The 20,056-nt window shown below is 45.4% G+C and overlaps 2 protein-coding genes across 3 annotated transcripts in view; one reads left to right on the top strand and one right to left on the bottom strand.

Annotated features, from left to right (window-relative positions):
• Positions 1 to 20,056, bottom strand: part of DOCK1 (dedicator of cytokinesis 1) — a 431,183-nt gene that overhangs the window by 230,982 nt on the left and 180,145 nt on the right. The window lies entirely within an intron of this gene.
• Positions 1 to 20,056, top strand: part of INSYN2A (inhibitory synaptic factor 2A) — a 63,826-nt gene that overhangs the window by 33,093 nt on the left and 10,677 nt on the right. The window contains exon 3 of the mRNA XM_088452172.1: positions 8,682 to 8,753. Coding sequence (XP_088308298.1) covers positions 8,682 to 8,753 — 72 coding nt within the window. The remainder of the gene's footprint in view (positions 1 to 8,681; positions 8,754 to 20,056) is intronic.

The raw sequence follows: 20,056 nt of genomic DNA, 5'->3' as shown, positions 1-20,056 counted from the left end.
TCGGGATGCCGGTGGTCAGAATGCCAACAGCGGCAATCCGACAATCAGAATCCTGACCCAATTAGGTAAGTACCCTAATGCTAACCCCTAACCCTTCCCCTAACCATAATACTTACCGTCAGGATACTGGTGGTCGGGATTCTGGCGCCAGGATTCAGACTGCTTTCTGTATTCCGGCGCCAGTATTCTGAGCACCGGCATCCCGACCGCCAGGATGGTAACTACATCCCAACATAATGTGTTCCAATTACATTATAGACACAAATTTAAAAAAAATTCATCCAAACTGAAAAAAAGTTACTTTTTTCTCTCAAAATCTGTTTTCAAATCTCAAGTCTGTGACCTTCAAACCATTGTTCATGTGTGAAATATACAAATCCTGGCCTGAGGACATAAATTGTATACACACAAATGGCATTTTTTTTTCATTACTTTCAAATCCTAAAGCTGGGTACACACTAAACCAGGGGTAGATAACCCGGCCCCCGAGAGTTACTAACAGTCCACGTTTTCTAGACCACCCAGCAGGAGCACAGGTGTATTCATTACTCACTGACACATTTTAAAAGATCCACAGGCAGAGCTAATTATTTCATTTGCGATTCTGTTTGGAGATCTGGAAAACATGAACTGTTGGTAGCTCTCGAGGACCAGGTTGGCTACCCCTGCACTAGACGATGTGTGTACTCAGCGACGGCACGGTATATTAGGAGGTCCCTACACTGAATGATCTTGTGTGCGACCGCTCTATATATTGTTCCCCCACCGCATGCTGTGAACGACGCAAAGGACCACGCAATCACCCGTACAACCTGAGCAATGTGGCCGATAGATCGTTCCGATCAACGTCGGAACGATATATTGTCCGATAAATCGCTTGGTGTTTACCCAGCTTTATATAACACAAATTGTCAAAGAAACATGTGTCCACTTTGATGCCCCATTAATTATACAGAGTGAAATCAAAATTGTGAAACCTGCCTTACCCCCTTTATCACATTTAAATTGTCCCACGAAATTAAATGTAATTGCTCCAGATGGGTTCAAAATTACCCAAGCAGCCGGGCTGCACTCTGTAACCAATTGTCCCGATCCGCCCAAAAGGTGCAGAATTCTGCACACACCAACTTGGTTCATAAATCCAGGCTTTTAACCAAAAACATAGGTGCGTGAGGTCATAAAAACAGCTTTACATGCGCTTATAAACTTCCGGGAACTATTGTGCAAGTTCTGAACTGCTGCAGAATACACCTTTTTATGGGTTACATAATAATCCAACCTGGAAGGAAGAAGAAATAACACACAAGAAAATAGAAACAGAACACTGGTTCAGACGCTTCTCAAATATTTCCCCTTTTAATCAGTATTTCAACCAACAACCAACACCATAAACAAATATATCTGCGTCATGTGGAGTTTGATCAACTTGGAGCAACTGGATGTTATTTCCAGGGATAGACATGAAAACAGGGGTAGCCATCAGTGGCTTTTAGTTACCTGGCTACAACAAACAAACTGCAAGGAAAGGCTGTATCTATGGATGTACAATTTTAGTCTGCACAGCATGGAGTGGTACCGATACGGACAACTGAGGTCAGCTCATGGAAAGCTAAAAAGAAAATTTAAATAACCCTCGGGAAGACACAATGAGGCTAATTCAGTAACGTGTGAGGTCCCATTAGAGCATTGCGAGGTGTTATTGGTATTGAGCATCGATTATTTTTTCAAAACTAAGCAATATCATAATATCCTGTAATGTGAGCAGCACCATACTAAGCGAGGGTGCAGAGACATAAGTACAGCCGTGGCCAAAAGTTTTGAGAATGACACAAGTATTGCTTTTCACAAAGTTTGCTGCTTCAGTGTTTTCAGACCTTTTTGTCAGATGTTACTATGGTATACTAAAGTAACATTACAAGTATTTCATAAGTGTCAAAGGCTTTTACTGACAATTACATTAAGTTTATGCAAAGAGTTAATATTTGCAGTGTTGACCCTTCTTTTCCGAGATCTCTGCAATTCGCCCTGGCATGCTGTCAATCAACTTCTGGGCCACATACTGACTGATGGCCGCCCATTTTTGCCTAATCAATGCTTGGAGTTTGTCAGAATTTGTGGGTTTTTGTTTGTCCACCCGCCTCTTGAGGATTGACCACAAGTTCTCAATGGGATTAAGGTCTAGGGAGCTTCCTGGAAATGGATCCAAGGTTTGTGATGTTTTGTTCCCCGAGCCACTTAGTTATCACTTTTGCTTATGGCAAGGTGCTCCATCATGCTGGAAAAGGCATTGTTCATCACCGAACTGTTCTTGGATGTTTGGGAGAAGTTGCTCTTGGAGGAAGTTTTGGTACATACATTTACTAAAACATATAATATGAACAACCCTGCAAAACACGTGCCACGGTGCACTCCACAAACGCGTAGACGCACAACGCTAACTAGCGTCCTTTCTTAATATCCTTACACTTACGTATTACACACTTACATAAAAAGGTTCCCTAGCATTAAGGTTAATATTCAAGGTTATAGTATGTTATGAATTGACTGTATTTAAGATCTAAGGTTTAGTACATGATAAGCAGACCGTGTTTGGTGCTATTCTGAACCACTGTTTATTTGCAGACTTCCGGTTCCATCGGCAAGGAAATCGCAACATGCGTCTGGGAATTATGGATCATAGAAAGATAGGCATTGAAATGTACTCTGTTAATGTAATGTTATTAGCCAGTTTAGACTTGTTCCTCGGTGGGAAAATGGACACAAAGGGCTGTTGGAGGCACATAATACACTGCTTAACCTCTGGGTGGCGAGTGCTCCACTGATGAAATTTGTACTACTGAATACCACACTGTTAAAGTGGATGGCTCTGTAATGTGTACAATACAATGTCTATTATAAAGCGGAAATGCCAAGTGGTAGGATGTAGAGAGAAATGTTTTGAGTCTATGGTCACTTTAGGGTCAGGGATAGAGATGAGATGATTCCACATATATCTATCTTCCGTGTGTTACAGTCGCTGGTACTGTAACGTAGCATTTCGCGTGCCGCACTGGCACACAGAACATAGGCATGCTGCATATCATTTTAATCAGCAGAAGCTATCAATTTGATTCACTGTATGATTCAGGCGCATTTGAAGGTTCAAAATTGAATAAAAAGATGTGCTACTGAGTCATGCCATGGCATGGCGCGACTAGAAGACTTGTTTAATGTGCAAGGAGGCTGTATGTATGAGGTCCCATCTGTATATGTATTTGTATAAATAACAGAATTCACACACCACCAACTGATTTATTTTTAATCCTGTAGTGAAGATTTCTAAACTAAAAGAAAAAAAAATCTCCCTTTCCATGACTTGAACCCGGGACAACCAAGGGGCAAAGTGCACACCTTAACCACTAGCCCACACACACCAGCCATGTTGAGAGCTGCACCTGTCGTGTATGTGATATGAAGTGTGCGAATTAAAGCAGGCAATGTGTACAATGTCAATAGCGGGCAGTGTTACTGTCGCTGATACTGTAACGTTTTGCGTGCAGATACACCCGCACTCGCTCACAGAACATAGGCATGCTGCATATTATTTTAACCAGCAGAAGCTATTTGTGCTATCAATTTGCATCGCTGTGTGATACAGACACATTTGAAGGTAAAAAGTTGCATAAAAGACGCTCGTGCTACCGAGTCACGCCATATTAGTACAGTACATGTAGACACATTCATCACGTCTTAGTGAAAGCTGTGCATGCCTGTGACCCCTGCCTAAGCCCTTGAGACAAAATATATATATATATATTTTTTTTTAAAGTACAGGACTCACACACATACTGTACTGTAATTATTTAATACTTTATTACTCATTCTTCTACAGCCCTGATTCCATGACCAAAATGCTGTACTATAGTGTACCGAATCACAGCTTCTGTCAGTCAATCATCGGGCGGTGATACAGAAAATACATTGGAAATCTGACGTATGCCCTGTGTAGTTTAAGAAAAGAGACACCTGGTGGTCAAAAAGTTGTATTACGCGATGACTTTTTTCCAGTACTACGTTCCGTTCCGAAACATTCTGTGTGGCGCACCTCAAGGCGTACTGTGTGGCGCGCCATGCATGGAGCGCTACATGGCTGTATGGAGCAACAAACTAGCTTGGCACATCTGTACATGCATCTATAAAGCACAGACTCAATCTCTCTCCTTGTTCTAGAAGAGTGGTGTAACATCTAACTGTTGTGTTATCATCCTGCAGCATATACTGCCCTTTTCTCACTCTGAAGAATAAGCACAACTCCAAAGGCATTTTGTAGTATCAGAATGAAACAGCCCTTGAAGATCACAAGATTAACCGCAACAGTACCTATGGGGAATTTCTTAAGTACGTTTTGGGTCATTCAGCACCGACCCTCTCTCAAGAGTTCCTCCAAGCAGTTACACTACTCTCAGATGACAGTAAGCTACAGTGGGAGATCTACGTAACTATTACGGTACATGGTAAAAAGAATGAGTAAAATAAAAAATAGCTATAAAATTTAAAAAAAACTAAGAAAAAAAGGTGAGATCAGGAGTATTCTAACATGAGAAGACAACGGAAAATTCACTGACAAGCAAAAACATTGGTTGAGATTATATAGTTATGCTGGTTCATACTTGTAGAGTAATTGTTATACAAGCCATATTGTGCAATGAGAATAAACAACTTTCATTTTATTGGTATCACTGCTAGGAGGTGCCACAAGGGTTCCATAGAGCCGAACTGGAGGAATACAACTGACAATATGTTACAGGAGCATATACAGATGCGCCCAGTTACATTGTGGCTGATCACGCCGCAAACATGCGCTGTGTGATTTCCCGTGGCTGCATATGTTACAGTACGCTATGGCGCACACTGCGATTGCACCATGCATTCCTATGGAGACGCAGTCACATACGCAGTGCGCATATCCGCTCGTGTGTGCGCGTCTCGAGCTATGCGTGGTGCGATTTGCTGCGCCAGCAGCAAGGACATAGCTTGGCATATCTGTACTAAGTACAAACAAGTTAACAGTATCACCTAAATATTTACAGTGTTAGCATATATGGAAGACAAAGTAGAAGGCCCTGCTCGCATGAGCTTACAATCTAAATTATCTCTAAATCACAGTGACTTGATTAAAGTGAGCCTCATCTATAGTGGAGCTATACTTTCCTGCTCTTTGTTGTGTCACAGAACACTGTAAAAATCCATGATTAGGGATGGCCACCCATCGTGCCATCAGCGTTTTACATAGAGGGCAAGAACGCACGGTCAGAAATCCAACAATAAACATACCTGAATGTGTTACACGGTGGATGGCAGTGCCATCGATGGTGGAGAACCCTTGATGGCAAAAAAATTGACCATAGGTGGCAAACCATCAATGATTCCAAGCCATAAGTGGGAGTGGTCTGGTTGTTCAGTACACAGAATTGACAGACACATTATGAAAACTGTCTATGGCAAATACAACAAGAATTAGTTGTGGTTTATATATATATGCTAAAGCCCATCTAAGATCTGCCAAGCAGGAGGATAACTGTATAGGTAACTGTAATGTAGAACATTTTATGGGTAGATATAAATGAAAAATAAAGTAACCAGTAAAGTACTAATTGGGATTCCTTACAAGCCTCCTAGCATAGACAATCATACCGACATTCACATATTATTGTCTTGAAAGGGCAAAGCAGCAAAATGTGACCCTACCCCAGATATAAGCTGCAGTAATGGAACTAATGTTTCCGGCAATGGGATATTCATAGTATCTATTTTAATAGATAACTACAGATGTCTTCTCATACACTGTAGCCTGAATCATGCCAAACAGCCCTTCTCAGCGTGCCAGGTCCTGTGGGTCATGTGCGACTTTGCTTGCGTAGAGCATCTTTTTTGCCTGAAAATGCAGCTTAGTTGCAATGCGCACCAGGAGCCTGCACGGATTAATCTGATATGCAACAGTTATATACTGTATCTGTGTGTATTTGCTTGTATGCAAAGTTATATGAATGTTTGTAGTGTACTCGCTCCCTATCAGTATGTTTCGTTTCATATTCGTCATCATCATCATGGTGCATTTGCACCAGTCTATACATGGTGCAAAGATACCAGAAACAGGTGCTTTTACTCTTCCACCCAACTCCGCATAGTAGCCCGCAGGTGTGTTGCCAAGCCCTCTCCAAACTGTGCCCAACATGAGAACAAAACGTTGCAGCCCAGTTATGTCTCTTCAGTCATAGGTGTAAGTGCACTGACAATAAGTCCAACTCTGTATCACCTGTACCTGTGTATGCCCGATTCCCAAGCATGTGCAAGGTACGCTCCCCACACATTCCGCTTAGCCTCAGGCCCATTATATGTCATGTACAGGTGAGCGGGCGTTTAGAGCATAGTAATCACAACAAAGGTAAAGCACCTGTCCCAGGTGACATACCACCATGTGTACTAAAGGAAACAAGTTCAGTGTTAAGGGGTCATTCAGTAATTGATACTATAGGCTAACCTTATAATATATACAGTATATTATATATCATATACACACACAGTACCACATACATATAGATATATATATATATATTTATTATAATTGCCATGGCTGGGTCAGTACTAAAAGTCTGTCAGGAATATGGTTCAGTACAAGCCTTTGAGTAGGGAACAGAATTAGAACCAGGGAAGTATAGGCCTGAGAGCCTGACTCCTTTGGTGGGTAACTTATTTCCAAGACACGGATTGACGAGATACTGAAATATATAGTAGAAATTTTACTGGTTGATTGTTGTAATAGATGTGATCTAATTTGATTTGCAAATGAATGCCATACTGTTCTGCATAACCATTTAATGCATGAGCTGATAATTCTCGGTGTACAGGAAACGCTGGTACATGGATAAAGAGCTGGTTAACAGGACAGGTAAGAAGACAAATGTAACTTATCCACGAAATATACTCTGATTGAACTAAACAATATATTAAACTGCACGGATCGGTACTGGTTCTTGTCCTTTTTAATCTTTTCATTAATGGCCTAGAATGAAAAGTGAAGTTAAACTATTTAAGATTATTAACCCAGAGCTGGACAGATATAATATGGGTGCAAAAGATTTAGGCAGAATGGTAAACTGGGCTATTGCATAGCAAATGAACGTTAATATATATACACAAGCTGAGGTAATAATATGGCCATTGGCTGGCAAGTTGCTACAGTGTTCTGCAGTGCCTGCTATGAGGAAAACCGCAAAGACATGACAGGGGACATCCGAATTAGACAAATGAATGACTGATAGGAGAAGGTTTCAGTAGTGGAGGTGGAAGATGATGAGAATTTTGGTTGCACCATGGTTAAGAAAAAGCCATATAATCTTCCAATATTTGGAAGGTGGAATTGACAAAGCTGCTAGTGAGAATAGAAGTGAGAAGTAAAGCAAAGAGCAGGGTCAAAGGAGAAACCAAGCAGAGTTCTGTTACGCACAGACCAATGTACTAACTTTAGGCCTGATTCAGCAAGGATCGCACGCAGGCAGCTTTGCAATTGCAAACCTTGCTATTCTGCAAATGCAGCAGGAGGTGTATGACACCCCCTGTATGACACCCCCTGCTGCATTTGCGATCCCAGCACTGCGAAGGAGGTCGCAGGCTGGGATCACCATCGCGACCATCAGTGGCCGATGGTGGAATGGTGCCGGGCCTCTGGACAGCTGAGTAAGCCTCAGCTTACTCAGACTGGCCAGCTTGCGAGACCAGGGCACTGCATTGATCAACGCAGATCCTGGGCTGGCCACTCCCGGAAATGCCTGTCAATCAGGCAGAGGCATTCAAGGGTCTGCATGTGACTACGCAGGACCCATTCTGCACACTTTCCATAATAAATGGCATATATCAGGGAGGAGAGAACAGCACTCAGTACCAGGCAGCAGCTGCAAAAGGCAAATCAATTCCTACGTTGCATAATAAATGCACATGGTGCAAAATTAATATTATCATTGTATACGCCACAAGGTAGAGCACATCATGGAAATGGGGTATAGGTGGTCAGCTCACTGCAAGGAGAACACAGGAGGAGCTAGAGAGGGTTCCGAGGCTGAGGTCATCATTAATACAATGGTATACATAGAAGGGGTTAAAATTGAATTTGTAAATAACCGCTTCAGGTGTCCTAATTAATATGTATACATATATTAGATTTACCTAATCTGGATTGGAGATCATTCTTACTATAAATAATGTTTGAAAGTTCGTAAGTATTATGATCGATCCAGAGATCTTATAGGATTGTTATTTTTGAGGTCTGGAAGGTATAGGGATATTTTTTTTGCCCTATGTTGCTAAGTTGGTAACGGTCGAAACTACTGTAAGGGGGCGATAAAGAGTTGAACGCAAGTACGCTGGACTTCGTCGCAAAAACACGCAAGATGCGCTCTGTACATGGACTTGTGTTGAACTCTACCTAGACCCCAAGGTGTTTTATTTTGTCTTACTCTGGGGATCAGCACAATTAGCATTTATGAAGGGGTGACCTCTGTGTACCCGAGTGTTTTTCACTCTATTTAAGTATGTAACTGCTGTCATTACAGCCGTGTTTGCTTCCATGAAGTGTGCAGTGTCAATTACATTTCATGTGATGTATAGATGCTCTCCTTGACCTTCACGCTATTATTTATTTTTAGGCTTTCGTATCGGACAGGCCAAGATACAGCAAACTGCGACACGTGCAGGAACAGTGCATGTATTATCTACAGGTACGATATTAACCTTTACATTTACATGCCCTCATTGATTCTTTTATTGACATATATATTGCTTATACATTTGTACAGAGATGTAATATGTGTTATGGAAGTTATATATGCAGTTCCTTTAGAATTTAATTTAAAATAAAGACTGCAGAGAAAATAGCAATTTTATGGCCAGATATCAGACATATTATTTTTATTCTTGGAAGATAAAAGAAAAAAGGGTGCTCTGTCGATGTTCAGACGGTCGACGCGGTCGTTGGGTCCGCTATAAAATTGTAGATATGCATTAAGGTTGACATGGTTAAAATGTTGACACCAAAATTTTTACATATGTCTTTTTGTTGATTTTTAGCGTTCTGTTTAGGCTTAAGTTCAGGGTTAGGGGTTAGGTTAAAATAAAAACATATGTCGACATGTTAAATGTCGACATTCTGAACATGACTACATGTTGACCTAAATGCATGTCTACATACCGATTGTCGACCTAATGATCAAGTCAACATTCTGACTGTCAACATTAAAGTGTCAACATTTTGAATTTTGGCAAGTCATACCACAACTGCACTCCATAGAGTTTAAAAGTTTTAACATATAAAATCGTGCAGGTTTTTCCAATAAAGCAATAGTTACTTCCTACCAATGTTTAGAGTTAAAAATATATATATTACAAAAGAATGCTTTTAAGTTTTCAAATTGAATCGATGCCTGAAAAGGCTGGGAGGAGCGCACATGAAAGATTTCTAAATATTTACTGGTATGGCATTAAAGTCTAACATACGCTTACTATATATTTACTGGTATGGCATTAAAGTCTAAAGCTGGCTACACATCTAAAGATTATCTGTCCAACCAGCCAACTAGTTGATTGGTTGGACTGAAAATCCGGTAAGGCATGAAAGCAAATGACAATCAGCAATTTGCTCCCAAATGCTGGAAAATGGACAAAAACTGTTGTTTGAACAAATTGTTTAGATCATACATTTAACAAACTTGTCTGACGACCATTTTCATCTGTTTTCTGGCATTTAAGAGCAATTGCTGATCATCATTTACTCCCATTCCTTAACAGATTTTCATTCCAACCAATCAACTAGTAGGCTGGTTGGATGTAAGTTGGTCTAGTGTGTGGCCAGCTTAACATAGGCTTACTAAATATTATTGGTATGGCATTGAAGTCTAACATAGGCTTACTATATATTACTGGTATGGCATTCAAGTCTAACATAGGCTTACTAAATATTATTGGTATGGCATTAAAGTCTAACGTAGGGCTTACTATATATTACTGGTATGGCATTCAAGTCTAACATAGGCTTACTAAATATTACTGGTATGGCATTAAAGTCTAACATAGGCTTACTAAATATTACTGGTATGGCATTCAAGTCTAACATAGGCTTACTAAATATTACTGGTATGGCATTAAAGTCTAACATAGGCTTACTAAATATTACTGGTATGGCATTCAAGTCTAACATAGGCTTACTAAATATTATTAGTATGGCATTCAAGTCTAACATAGGCTTACTAAATATTATTGGTATGGTATTAAAGTCTAACATAGGCTTACTAAATATTACTGGTATGGCATTAAAGTCTAACATAGGCTTACTAAATATTGATAGATTTTGATATGTACAGAAGTGTCCTCACTCTTCTTTGCTGCAGTCACGCCCCTCTCAGCTCGACTGGTCCCGTGAGACTAGTGCTAGGTGTCTTTTTTGCCGATAATCTAAGTTGCAATGCAATGCGACTAGAATGTAGCAGAAGACTGATTCATTTGATCGCGACACTTGTATATCTAGGTGCGGCTGAGTCTCTCAATCAGCATGCGAAGTGCTACGATGAAGTGCCCGCAGTTTTCTTTTTTCATTGACATGTCACATATCACATTAATAAGCACCGTCTCCTGGTGCGTCCTAGTTGCATCGTTTTGCCACTTAGACACATTTTCAGCAAAAAAAAAAAAAAAGACTCTCCTGATGCTAGTGGCTCACTCGCGCCAGGCATACCATGCTGGGTGGCACACTGAGGCTAGATGAGCAAGGACACATCTGTACTTCTGAAGGAAGACCAATAGAAAAAGGTTAAATAGTCACATATGGTTAGTGTTCAATTTCACCCTGACCGTTTAGAGCAGGACAGGCCAACCTGTGGCTCCCCAGCTGTTGTGATACTACAAGTCCCAGCATATCCTCCCACCGATCAGCTGGTAAAGCATGCTGGGACTTGTAGTTTCACAACAGTTGGAGAGCAACAGGCCAGGCCTAGTTAAGCGTAGAATTTGTTTCTGCAATACCGTTCTGCAACAATTCAACTGTCAACACATTTGCCTTAGCTATCTATTCATTTCAATAAGCTCAGTACAAATAAGTCACCTTTACAATAGGTGTAGGCAACCTGCGACACTCCATCTGCTGTTGGAGCTACACATCCGAGCAGGCCCTGCCACAGTTTGATCAGGTCTCCTTACAGCAAAACTCGGGCAGGGCTTGCTGGAGTGTGTAGTTCAACAGCAGCTGTAGTGCCACAGCTTGTCTGATCCTCCTTTACTGCATTGATCCCACAATCTACAATGAATACGGTTTTAAAATGTGGAATTGTCACATTATAGAGTCTTAAGGTGTGTACACACCTACAGGTATATATGTCCAATCTGTCTGGTGGGAAGGAAAACCTGGTCCGTTTTCCAGTGTTTGGTAAGAAATTTATATGGTTATTTGCTCCCATACATTATCAGATTTTCCATCCCACCAGACGGATTGGACAGATATCTCTGTAGGTGTGTACGCAGCTTAACATTGTAAAATGGTTAAATAACATAAGCAGGGTGGAGAAATGACCAGATTATCACATAGCAGGTGGGGTTGTTCCATTTCATGAAAAGAAATAAAATCTTACTTCGGTCAGCGTTTACCATTTGTAAATTCTCATTTCAGTGGTAAGAGCCTAAGGGGGGGGGGGGGAATGTGTCAAATGTTAGAGAGCGATAAAGCAGAGAAGTTACCAATAGCGTCCAATTCGCTTCTAGCCATCAGTTATCTAGGATAGCCCATAAAATGACAGTTGCTATGTGTGACTTCACCACTTTGGGAGAGATGTACTAAACCTTGGAGAGAGATACAGTGGAAAGATAAAGTACCAACAAACTGTGTGTGAAAAATGACAGTTAGGAGCTGATTGGTTGGTATATTATCTCTCTACAAGGCACGTACCCTTTATCTCTCGCTTTTTTTGCTGTATACGTAGCGATAAAAATGCACGCTATGAACGATAACGATATAGTTTTAAATCGTTAATTTTTAGGTCCCTACAAACTCACCGATGACCAGCGATGCGCGGCCACGTATGGACGATAGCGATATTGCCCATCGGCCATGCATAGAAGTCAACTTGCTCGATATCAAGCAAGTTATTATAGGGATCCGTGATCGTTGATCGCGGGTTGCTATAGTCCGTGAGTAGGTGGTGTGCTGGATGATCAATATCGGCCAGCGATAGCGTATCGTTGGCTGATCGCTACATGTGTATGCTCCGTAAGGTTTGAAACTTCTCCCCCCTAAGTCATTACATTTGAAATTAGAACCACGCTTTTGAGGACACAATGGTACAGTATAGGGTTTTAAATCTGGCCACAGAGACATGTGTAAACTACTGTACCACTGAAAATTAAGAAAAACACTATTATTGCATTAAAAAAAAAAAAAAATCAGATCATCCTATATTTATATATATAGGATACTAAGAAGCACGGATCATTCGAAGATCAAACATATCTAACAAGTAAGGATTCCAGATTACTGTACTCTGAGAATATGTGACACCGGCTGGCTGCCAACCAGAACGAGACCCATCTGTTATGTAACAGCTGAATAGAAAAAGAAAGGCAAATATTTTAACATATTTAAGGAATTGTTTCGCTTAAAATATTGAAGCCATTTATCGGGTCTGTTATTTGTTATAAAAAGTGCAAAACAAACAAAATAGATTTAATGCGAAACATAGCGCGATAATTACATAACTGGGGTGACCGGTCCAGGGAGCCAGTCTGACTGCCACTCACAGACCTTCCCCTGGATCAGCACACTTACATGACACACATAAATGATGCCTCTCTCCAGGTATAAATGCATATCATATCATGCTGCTGTAATAAAAATCACAGGGAGTCAAATAAAACGGCTTAAAATGATCTGTGATAACTGATAATGCTATACTAACAAATATATGTGCATTTCATGAAATTATGTCTACAGAGTAAAAATGTGTGAGGCTCTCTCCATACATATATCACAGGGCTCGACAAATCCCACGGGCCAGGTCGCCATGGCTACCAGATTTTGCTGCCTGGCTACCAGATTTTGCAGTGAGGTAGGAAGCAGATCCTCATCAGCTTTGGCGGAGATTTGTGCCTATAGCATTGCGGTGTTATGTGAAATGTGGTCCGTTAATACTGGAGGGTGGAGCAGGGGAGCTGTGCAGAGCAGTGAGGGGGCCTCCATTTTACTGTATCCATCCAACTGTGACCATTTTGTGGACTAGTACAGTGTGTGTAACAGTTGCATAACACACAGAGCTGTGCTCCTCACTCACTCCTGTAATGTGTGGGGTTTTTTTTGGGGGGGGAGGGAGGTCTGGCTCCTACAATTTCATCCTGGCTCCTAGATTTTAGAAAAATGTGTCAAGCCCATATGTATAGCACATATGTAACCTACCTGGCAGCCAGTCTGCTGATCTGTAAAATGTTTACTGTAGCAGTGAATTTGAAATGTACAGGATGAAAAACAATCCGACCTTCTGAACTAAAATATGCTGTATTTGGGGGCAGATAACACGGTGGTGGGGTCAGACATATCTACACGTGGATGGAGATGAGTTTAGTAAACTGCGGCTTTTGCAAGCCACAGAATTTCAATGCATTTGGCCCCAAATTTTATAATGGCAATAAAACTAAATTCATGGTGTAATATTATTGACGTTCTAAACTTAGTAAAATTTAGTAAATCTAGCCCATGGTGTCCAACGCCTCCCACCGCATTATTAGTCTGCTAAAGAAAAGTGTATCTGAACAATAGCGCAAGTTAGGCAGGGTTAGTCTCATACGTTTCTTCATGGAATGTGTTGAGGACTATGAGAAATATCACCTCAGACTGGAAACAAAAAACAAGAGATATGGTAAGAACTTACCTTTGTTATCTCTGTTTCTACGAAGTCCATAGGGTCCACAGAGTTGACCTTGGGGTATAGCTGGATCTGGATCCATGGGCACCACGCAGTTAAAGCTTTAACTGCTCCCAGGATGCACTTGGGTCCGTCCTCCTCTATACCCCGCCCCCGGCCACAGCACCTCAGTTGGTAAGCAGCCAAGGCCGGAGGAGGAGACTAAACAGAGAGAAGGAAGACTGGAACACACAAGAAACCATACTCACAGAAATGGGAGACGGAAAACCGGTGACCAGCCACACAGCCCATTTGAAGCCAGGTGCGTCAGGGCGGGCGCCCTGTGGACCCTATGGACTTCGTAGAAACAGAGATAACAAAGGTAAGTTCTTACCATATCTCTTGTTTTCTACTTCAGGGTCCATAGGGGGTCCACAGGGTTGACCTTGGGGATGTCCCAAAGCAGTACAACTAAGGGCGGGGACGCTCCTGTGCTGAAAGGAGTACCCGGCGCCCAAAGGATGCATCCTGAGAGGCAAAGGTGTCAAACGCATAGAACCTCAAAAACGTTTGAATTGAAGACCAAGTGGCCGCCTTACACAGCTGAACAGCAGAAGCGCCACGTCTAGCAGCCCAAGAGGGACCCACAGAACGAGTGGAATGAGCCTTAACAGAGGCTGGCACAGGTAAGCCCTCCTGTGCATAAGCCTCACAAATAACGGAACGAAGCCAACGGGCTAACGTTTGTTTGTTGGCAGGCCAACCCCTCTTGTGAAAACCAAAGAGGATAAACAAGGAATCAGACTTCCTAACCGAAGCCGTCCGGTCTACATAAATTCTAAGCGCCCGGACCACATCTAAGGAAGTCTCACCAGCTGAAAGATCAGGGGACTGAAAAGCTGGCACAACAAGTTCCTGATTAATATGGAACTTCGAGACCACTTTGGGCAAAAACTCAGGACGAGTGCGGAGCACCGCTCTGTCCTGGTGAAAAATCAGGAAAGGAGGGCGACAGGAAAGCGCCCCCAATTCAGACACCCTCCTGGCCGAAGCAATTGCCAGGAGAAAAACCGTCTTAAATGTCAGCCACTTGAGCTCCACCGCCTCAAGAGGCTCAAACGGAGGACCCTGCAGGACCCGTAGCACAACCGCCAAGTCCCAAGGAGCCACAGGAGGCACAAAGGGAGGCTGGATCCTGAGAACACCTTGGAAAAAGGTGTGAACGTCTGGTAGTATTGCAATCCGCCGTTGAAACCACACGGACAAGGCGGACACATGAACCTTCAGAGATGCAAGGCGTAAGCCAAGATCCAATCCTGACTGAAGAAATTCCAAGATCCTAGAAACTCGGAACACCTGAGGATCATAATGTCTGGACTCACACCACTGAAAGTAAGTGTGCCACACTCTGTGATAAATCCGTGCTGAAGCAGGCTTGCGTGCCCTGAGCATGGTACCAATAACCAAACTGGAGAAGCCCCGAGACCTCAAGACGGCTGTCTCAAGAGCCACGCCGTCAAAGACAGCCGACCCAGATCCGGGTAAAGGCAGGGCCCCTGAGACAACAGGTCCCGACGCTGAGGAAGAGGGTACGGAGCGTCGATGGAGAGGCTCCTGAGATCAGAGTACCAAGGACGTCTGGGCCACGCCGGAGCTACCAGCACGAGCATGCCGCCGTCCTGCTTGAATTTCCGCAGAACCCGAGGAAGCAGGGATATCGGAGGAAACAGATACGCCAGGTGAAACGTCCATTTCACCGACAGCGCGTCCACCAGACTTGCACCTGCGTCTCTTGTCCTTGACCCGTAAACGGGCAACTTGTGATTGTGACGGGAGGCCATCAAGTCCAGCTCCGGCAGTCCCCACCTGTCCACGAGTAGCTGAAACACCTCTGGGTGAAGCGACCATTCCCCGGGATGCACGTCGTGACGGCTGAGGAAGTCCGCCTCCCAATTGAGGACTCCGGGGATGAAGACCGCCGAGATCGCTGGAATGTGACCCTCCGCCCAAGTCAGGATACGAGACACCTCCGACATCGCTGCCTGACTGCGAGTTCCGCCTTGGTGATTGATATACGCCACCGTGGTGGCGTTGTCGGACTGCACCTGTACCGCCCTTCCGTGAAGAGCGGGGCCGGACGACTGCAGGGCCCTGAATACTGCCCGCAGTTCCAGGATGTTGATGGGGAGAAGTGCTTCTTCCGCTGACCAACGACCCTGAAGCGACAAAGAGCCGGTCACTGCCCCCCAACCCCGGAGACTGGCATCCGTCGTGAGCAGAACCCAGTCCGGGATCTAAAATGGGCGCCCCTCGACCAGATGAGCTGTCTGAAGCCACCAAGCCAAAGATAGCCGAACGTCCGGAGACAACACCAGCACCTGAGAGCGGATCCGGTGAGGTAACCCGTTCCATTCTGATAGAATCAGCCCCTGCAGGGGCCGGGAATGGAACTGGGCAAATTCCACCATGTCGAATGTCGACACCATGGACCCCAGAACTCTCATAGCCGAATGGACCGACAGGCGGCAACGGCTCAGGCAACTGCGTATCCGCAGCTGTAGGGAGGCGACCTTCTCCGGAGTCAGGAAGATCCTTTGCTGACGCGAATCCAGCAGGGCTCCCAAATGAACCATCCGCTGTGATGGAATCAGGGAGGACTTTTTCCAATTTATCAACCACCCGTGTGCTTGCAAGGCAAGCGATCGTCAGGTGGAGATGTTGAAGCAGTACCTCCGGGGAGCTCGCCAGCAACAGGAGGTCGTCCAGGTACGGCAGCAGCCGTACATTCTGGTTCCGAAGATGTGCGGCCATGACCGCCATAATCTTCGTGAACACCCTCGGTGCCGTGGAGAGACCAAAGGGTAGCGCCCGGAACTGATAGTGGTGTTGAAGGATAGCGAACCTCAGATACCGCTGGTGTGAAGATGCTATCGGAACATGGAGGTAGGCGTCCTGGATGTCCAGGGACACCATGTAATCCCCCGGTTCCATCGCCAGAATGATGGAACGTAACGTTTCCATCCTGAACTTGGGAACTCTGAGGAATTTGTTCAGAGACTTCAAGTTGAGGATAGGGCGATGAGAACCATTGGGTTTCTGCACCAGAAACAGAGACGAATAATACCCCGTCCATCGTTGTGATAGAGGAACGGGAACAATGACCCCTGCTTTCAGCAAGGACTCTATAGCCTCCTGAACCTGTAACGCCTTGGTCTTGTCCTGAGAAGGACTTGTGCAGAAAAACTGGTGGGGTGGTCTGTGCCGAAAAGACAGGGCGTACCCCTGGGAGACCACTTCTCGAACCCAGGCATCCGTGGTGGTATTGTGCCAGCACTGGGCAAATAGAAGAAGTCGGCCTCCCACTCTGAGGTCCCCCAGAGGGAGGCCCGTCCCATCAGGCCGCAGGTTTATCTTCCTGCTTGGAAGAAGGGCGCCGAGCACTCCAGGCTTGCTTCTTGGGTTTAGAGGCCGTCTTACTCACAGACTGTCTCGGGAAGGACTGACCTTTCGCCTTACCCTGAACCCGAAAGGAACGAAAAGCCGAACTCCGAACCTTAGCAGGCAGTGCCACCGAAGGGAGGAAGGCCGACTTGGATTTAGCCAGGGTGTCCACTATTTTGTCCAAGTCCGGACCAAATAGTAATTCCCCATTGAAAGGTAAGGCCTCCAGACCTTTCTTTGAATCAGAGTCCGCTCTCCAGGACCGCAACCATAAGGATCGGCGGGCAGACACCGCTGCAGCCGATACCCGCGAGGTCAGCAGACTAGTGTCTAAAGAAGCTTCTCCAATGTAAGAAGCAGCGTCCCTCATTTGTCCCAACAACGCCCGCTGGACATCTGGAGCGTCGTCCGGGAAGGTATCTTCCAATGCATTGGCCCACCCCTCAATGGCCTTGGCCACCCAGGAGATGGCCATGGACGGTCGGGCCACCGCCCCGGAGAGGGAGTAAATAGACTTTAAGCAAGTCTCAACTTTCCTGTCCGTGGGATCCTTCAGCGAGGATATCGACGGTAATGGTAAGGTGGCGCCCCGAGTTAAACGGGTGACATGGGAATCCACCGCCGGTGGAGTTTCCCATTTTTTACAATGTGCCTCAGGGAAAGGGTAATTAGAAGCCAACCGTTTCTGAGGAAGGAATCTCTTACTGGGCGCCTGCCAAGCTACCGCCATATGATCCGTCAACTGATCCGACAGGGGAAACACCGCAGAAGCCACCTTAGTTTTTTTGAAACTAGGAAACTTCGACTTAGGAACCGGTGCCTCATCCTCTATAAGAAGAATAGCTCGCACCGCCCTAACTAGTGCTCGCACATTAATGGACGACTTGGTATCCATTTCCTGGACCGAGGCGTCCGAGTCAGTGTCATCAGGGACCTCCCCATCATCTGAGGAACCCTCTGAGTCCGATACCTGAGCAGCCCGTGTCATGAGTGGGCGTTTTGAAATCCTAGAAGGCATGTCAGTCTGCAACATTGACTGAAAAGCCGAGGAAGCGGCCGCCAAATTTTGCACGGAGTTGGAGAGCACATCCACCCAGGGTGGAGGAGTCACCATAGGGGCCTGAAAAGGTACCACAGGCTGCTGCGGCACAGGGGAAGCCTGCATATACATAGGCAACCCTGCATAGGGACCCACCGACTGAGACCCAGGAGGACTCCGCAATAACTGCGGGACACCCGGGGAATGGGGGATGGTCGGCTGGGACAACGACCTAGTAGGGAGAGCAGTCGGGACCGACAGACGGTCCGCAATAGACACCAGCACTTGAGAAAACATCGCCCACGGTGGTTCCTGCGCCAGAGAAGGTCTGGATGGGCCAGGAGCCACCTGGCATCGACTACACGGGCCATCCTGTGACAAATCCTCCCTATCTACTCCTGCAGAACAGCGTCCGCAGGAGGCCAACACCGGAGCCACTGAGCGCTCAACCTCCTCGTCTGACATGACAGAATATATTATATATCTGGCACCAGGGTAGAAGTAAAACGCACTCACCGGTGTGCTGAACAACAGCCCACAATATGGCACTGAGTAGCACACAACTGTATGTGACGGACCTCACAAATACGTGATCTATATAAGTGAGGTCAGTAGAAACGCCCCTCCCCCACACACCTGTAGGGCTTGTAGGAGAAGTAAAGGGATAGGTATAAGCTGACAGTAAGTAGAAAATAAGCACAGACAGGCAGCACTAGCAAAAGTCACATACCATGCAGGAAGATATACTCACTGCACCTTTCCACTACAATCAACCTGCCCAGATTCAGTGTCTGGGAGGGCTATAGTGCTGTGTACGCTGTCCTTAATCAGGGGAGAGGTACACAGGGGGACCGGTCCACGTGCTCCCTGAAGATCTGCGCTGCCACTGTGAGAAAATGGCTGCTGGAGACCTCAGAGGAGGAGTGGCCGAGTAGCTGCAGCTCAGCGACGCCAGACTCCGTGCTGAAAGGCGCGCTGAGCTGAGGGGAGGAGCCGCTGACAGGGAAGGCTTCCTCCCCTGGCTAGCATATTAACCCCAGGGCTTGCCGGCATCCCGCTTGCCATATATCCCTGGTGGTCTAGTGGTCCCACGGGTTATACCTCCTCAGAGGGGGAGCCCGCCGCCACCGCTAGCGGCCCCCGGTCTGTCCCCTAGGACCGGGGGCAAAGGACTGCATCTGCAGGCAAAACCTGCGAGCCGCCGCTAATCGGCGACTCGCGGCTTACCTTGTCCCCGGCGACTCCGGCAGCAGTCCAGGGAGGGACCCAGAGTCCGGCTAGTACGGACTCTGGCCTCCCGCCGCGATCCCCAGTGCAGTACTGGCGTCGCGGCGCCAGCGGGGAAGGAGAGCGGCAGCGTGGGCGTCTGCATAGACAGCCCGTCGCTGCCACACTAGAGCCTCTGTTTTAAAATAAAAATCTAACAGGCTCTTTTTTTTTTTTTTTTTTTTAAATAGAAAGCTTTTGGGGCTGCAGCCCCCCTGCGCAGGTGACCCGACTCCGGCCGGGCACCAACTCAAACTGAGGTGCTGTGGCCGGGGGCGGGGTATAGAGGAGGACGGACCCAAGTGCATCCTGGGAGCAGCTAAAGCTTTAACTGCGTGGTGCCCATGGATCCAGATCCAGCTATACCCCAAGGTCAACCCTGTGGACCCCCTATGGACCC

This window comes from Taudactylus pleione, unplaced genomic scaffold, assembly GCF_031769625.1.
Source record: "Taudactylus pleione unplaced genomic scaffold, aTauple2 ptg000034l, whole genome shotgun sequence".
NCBI lineage: Eukaryota > Metazoa > Chordata > Amphibia > Anura > Myobatrachidae > Taudactylus > Taudactylus pleione.
This window is presented reverse-complemented; position numbering and strand designations above follow the sequence as displayed.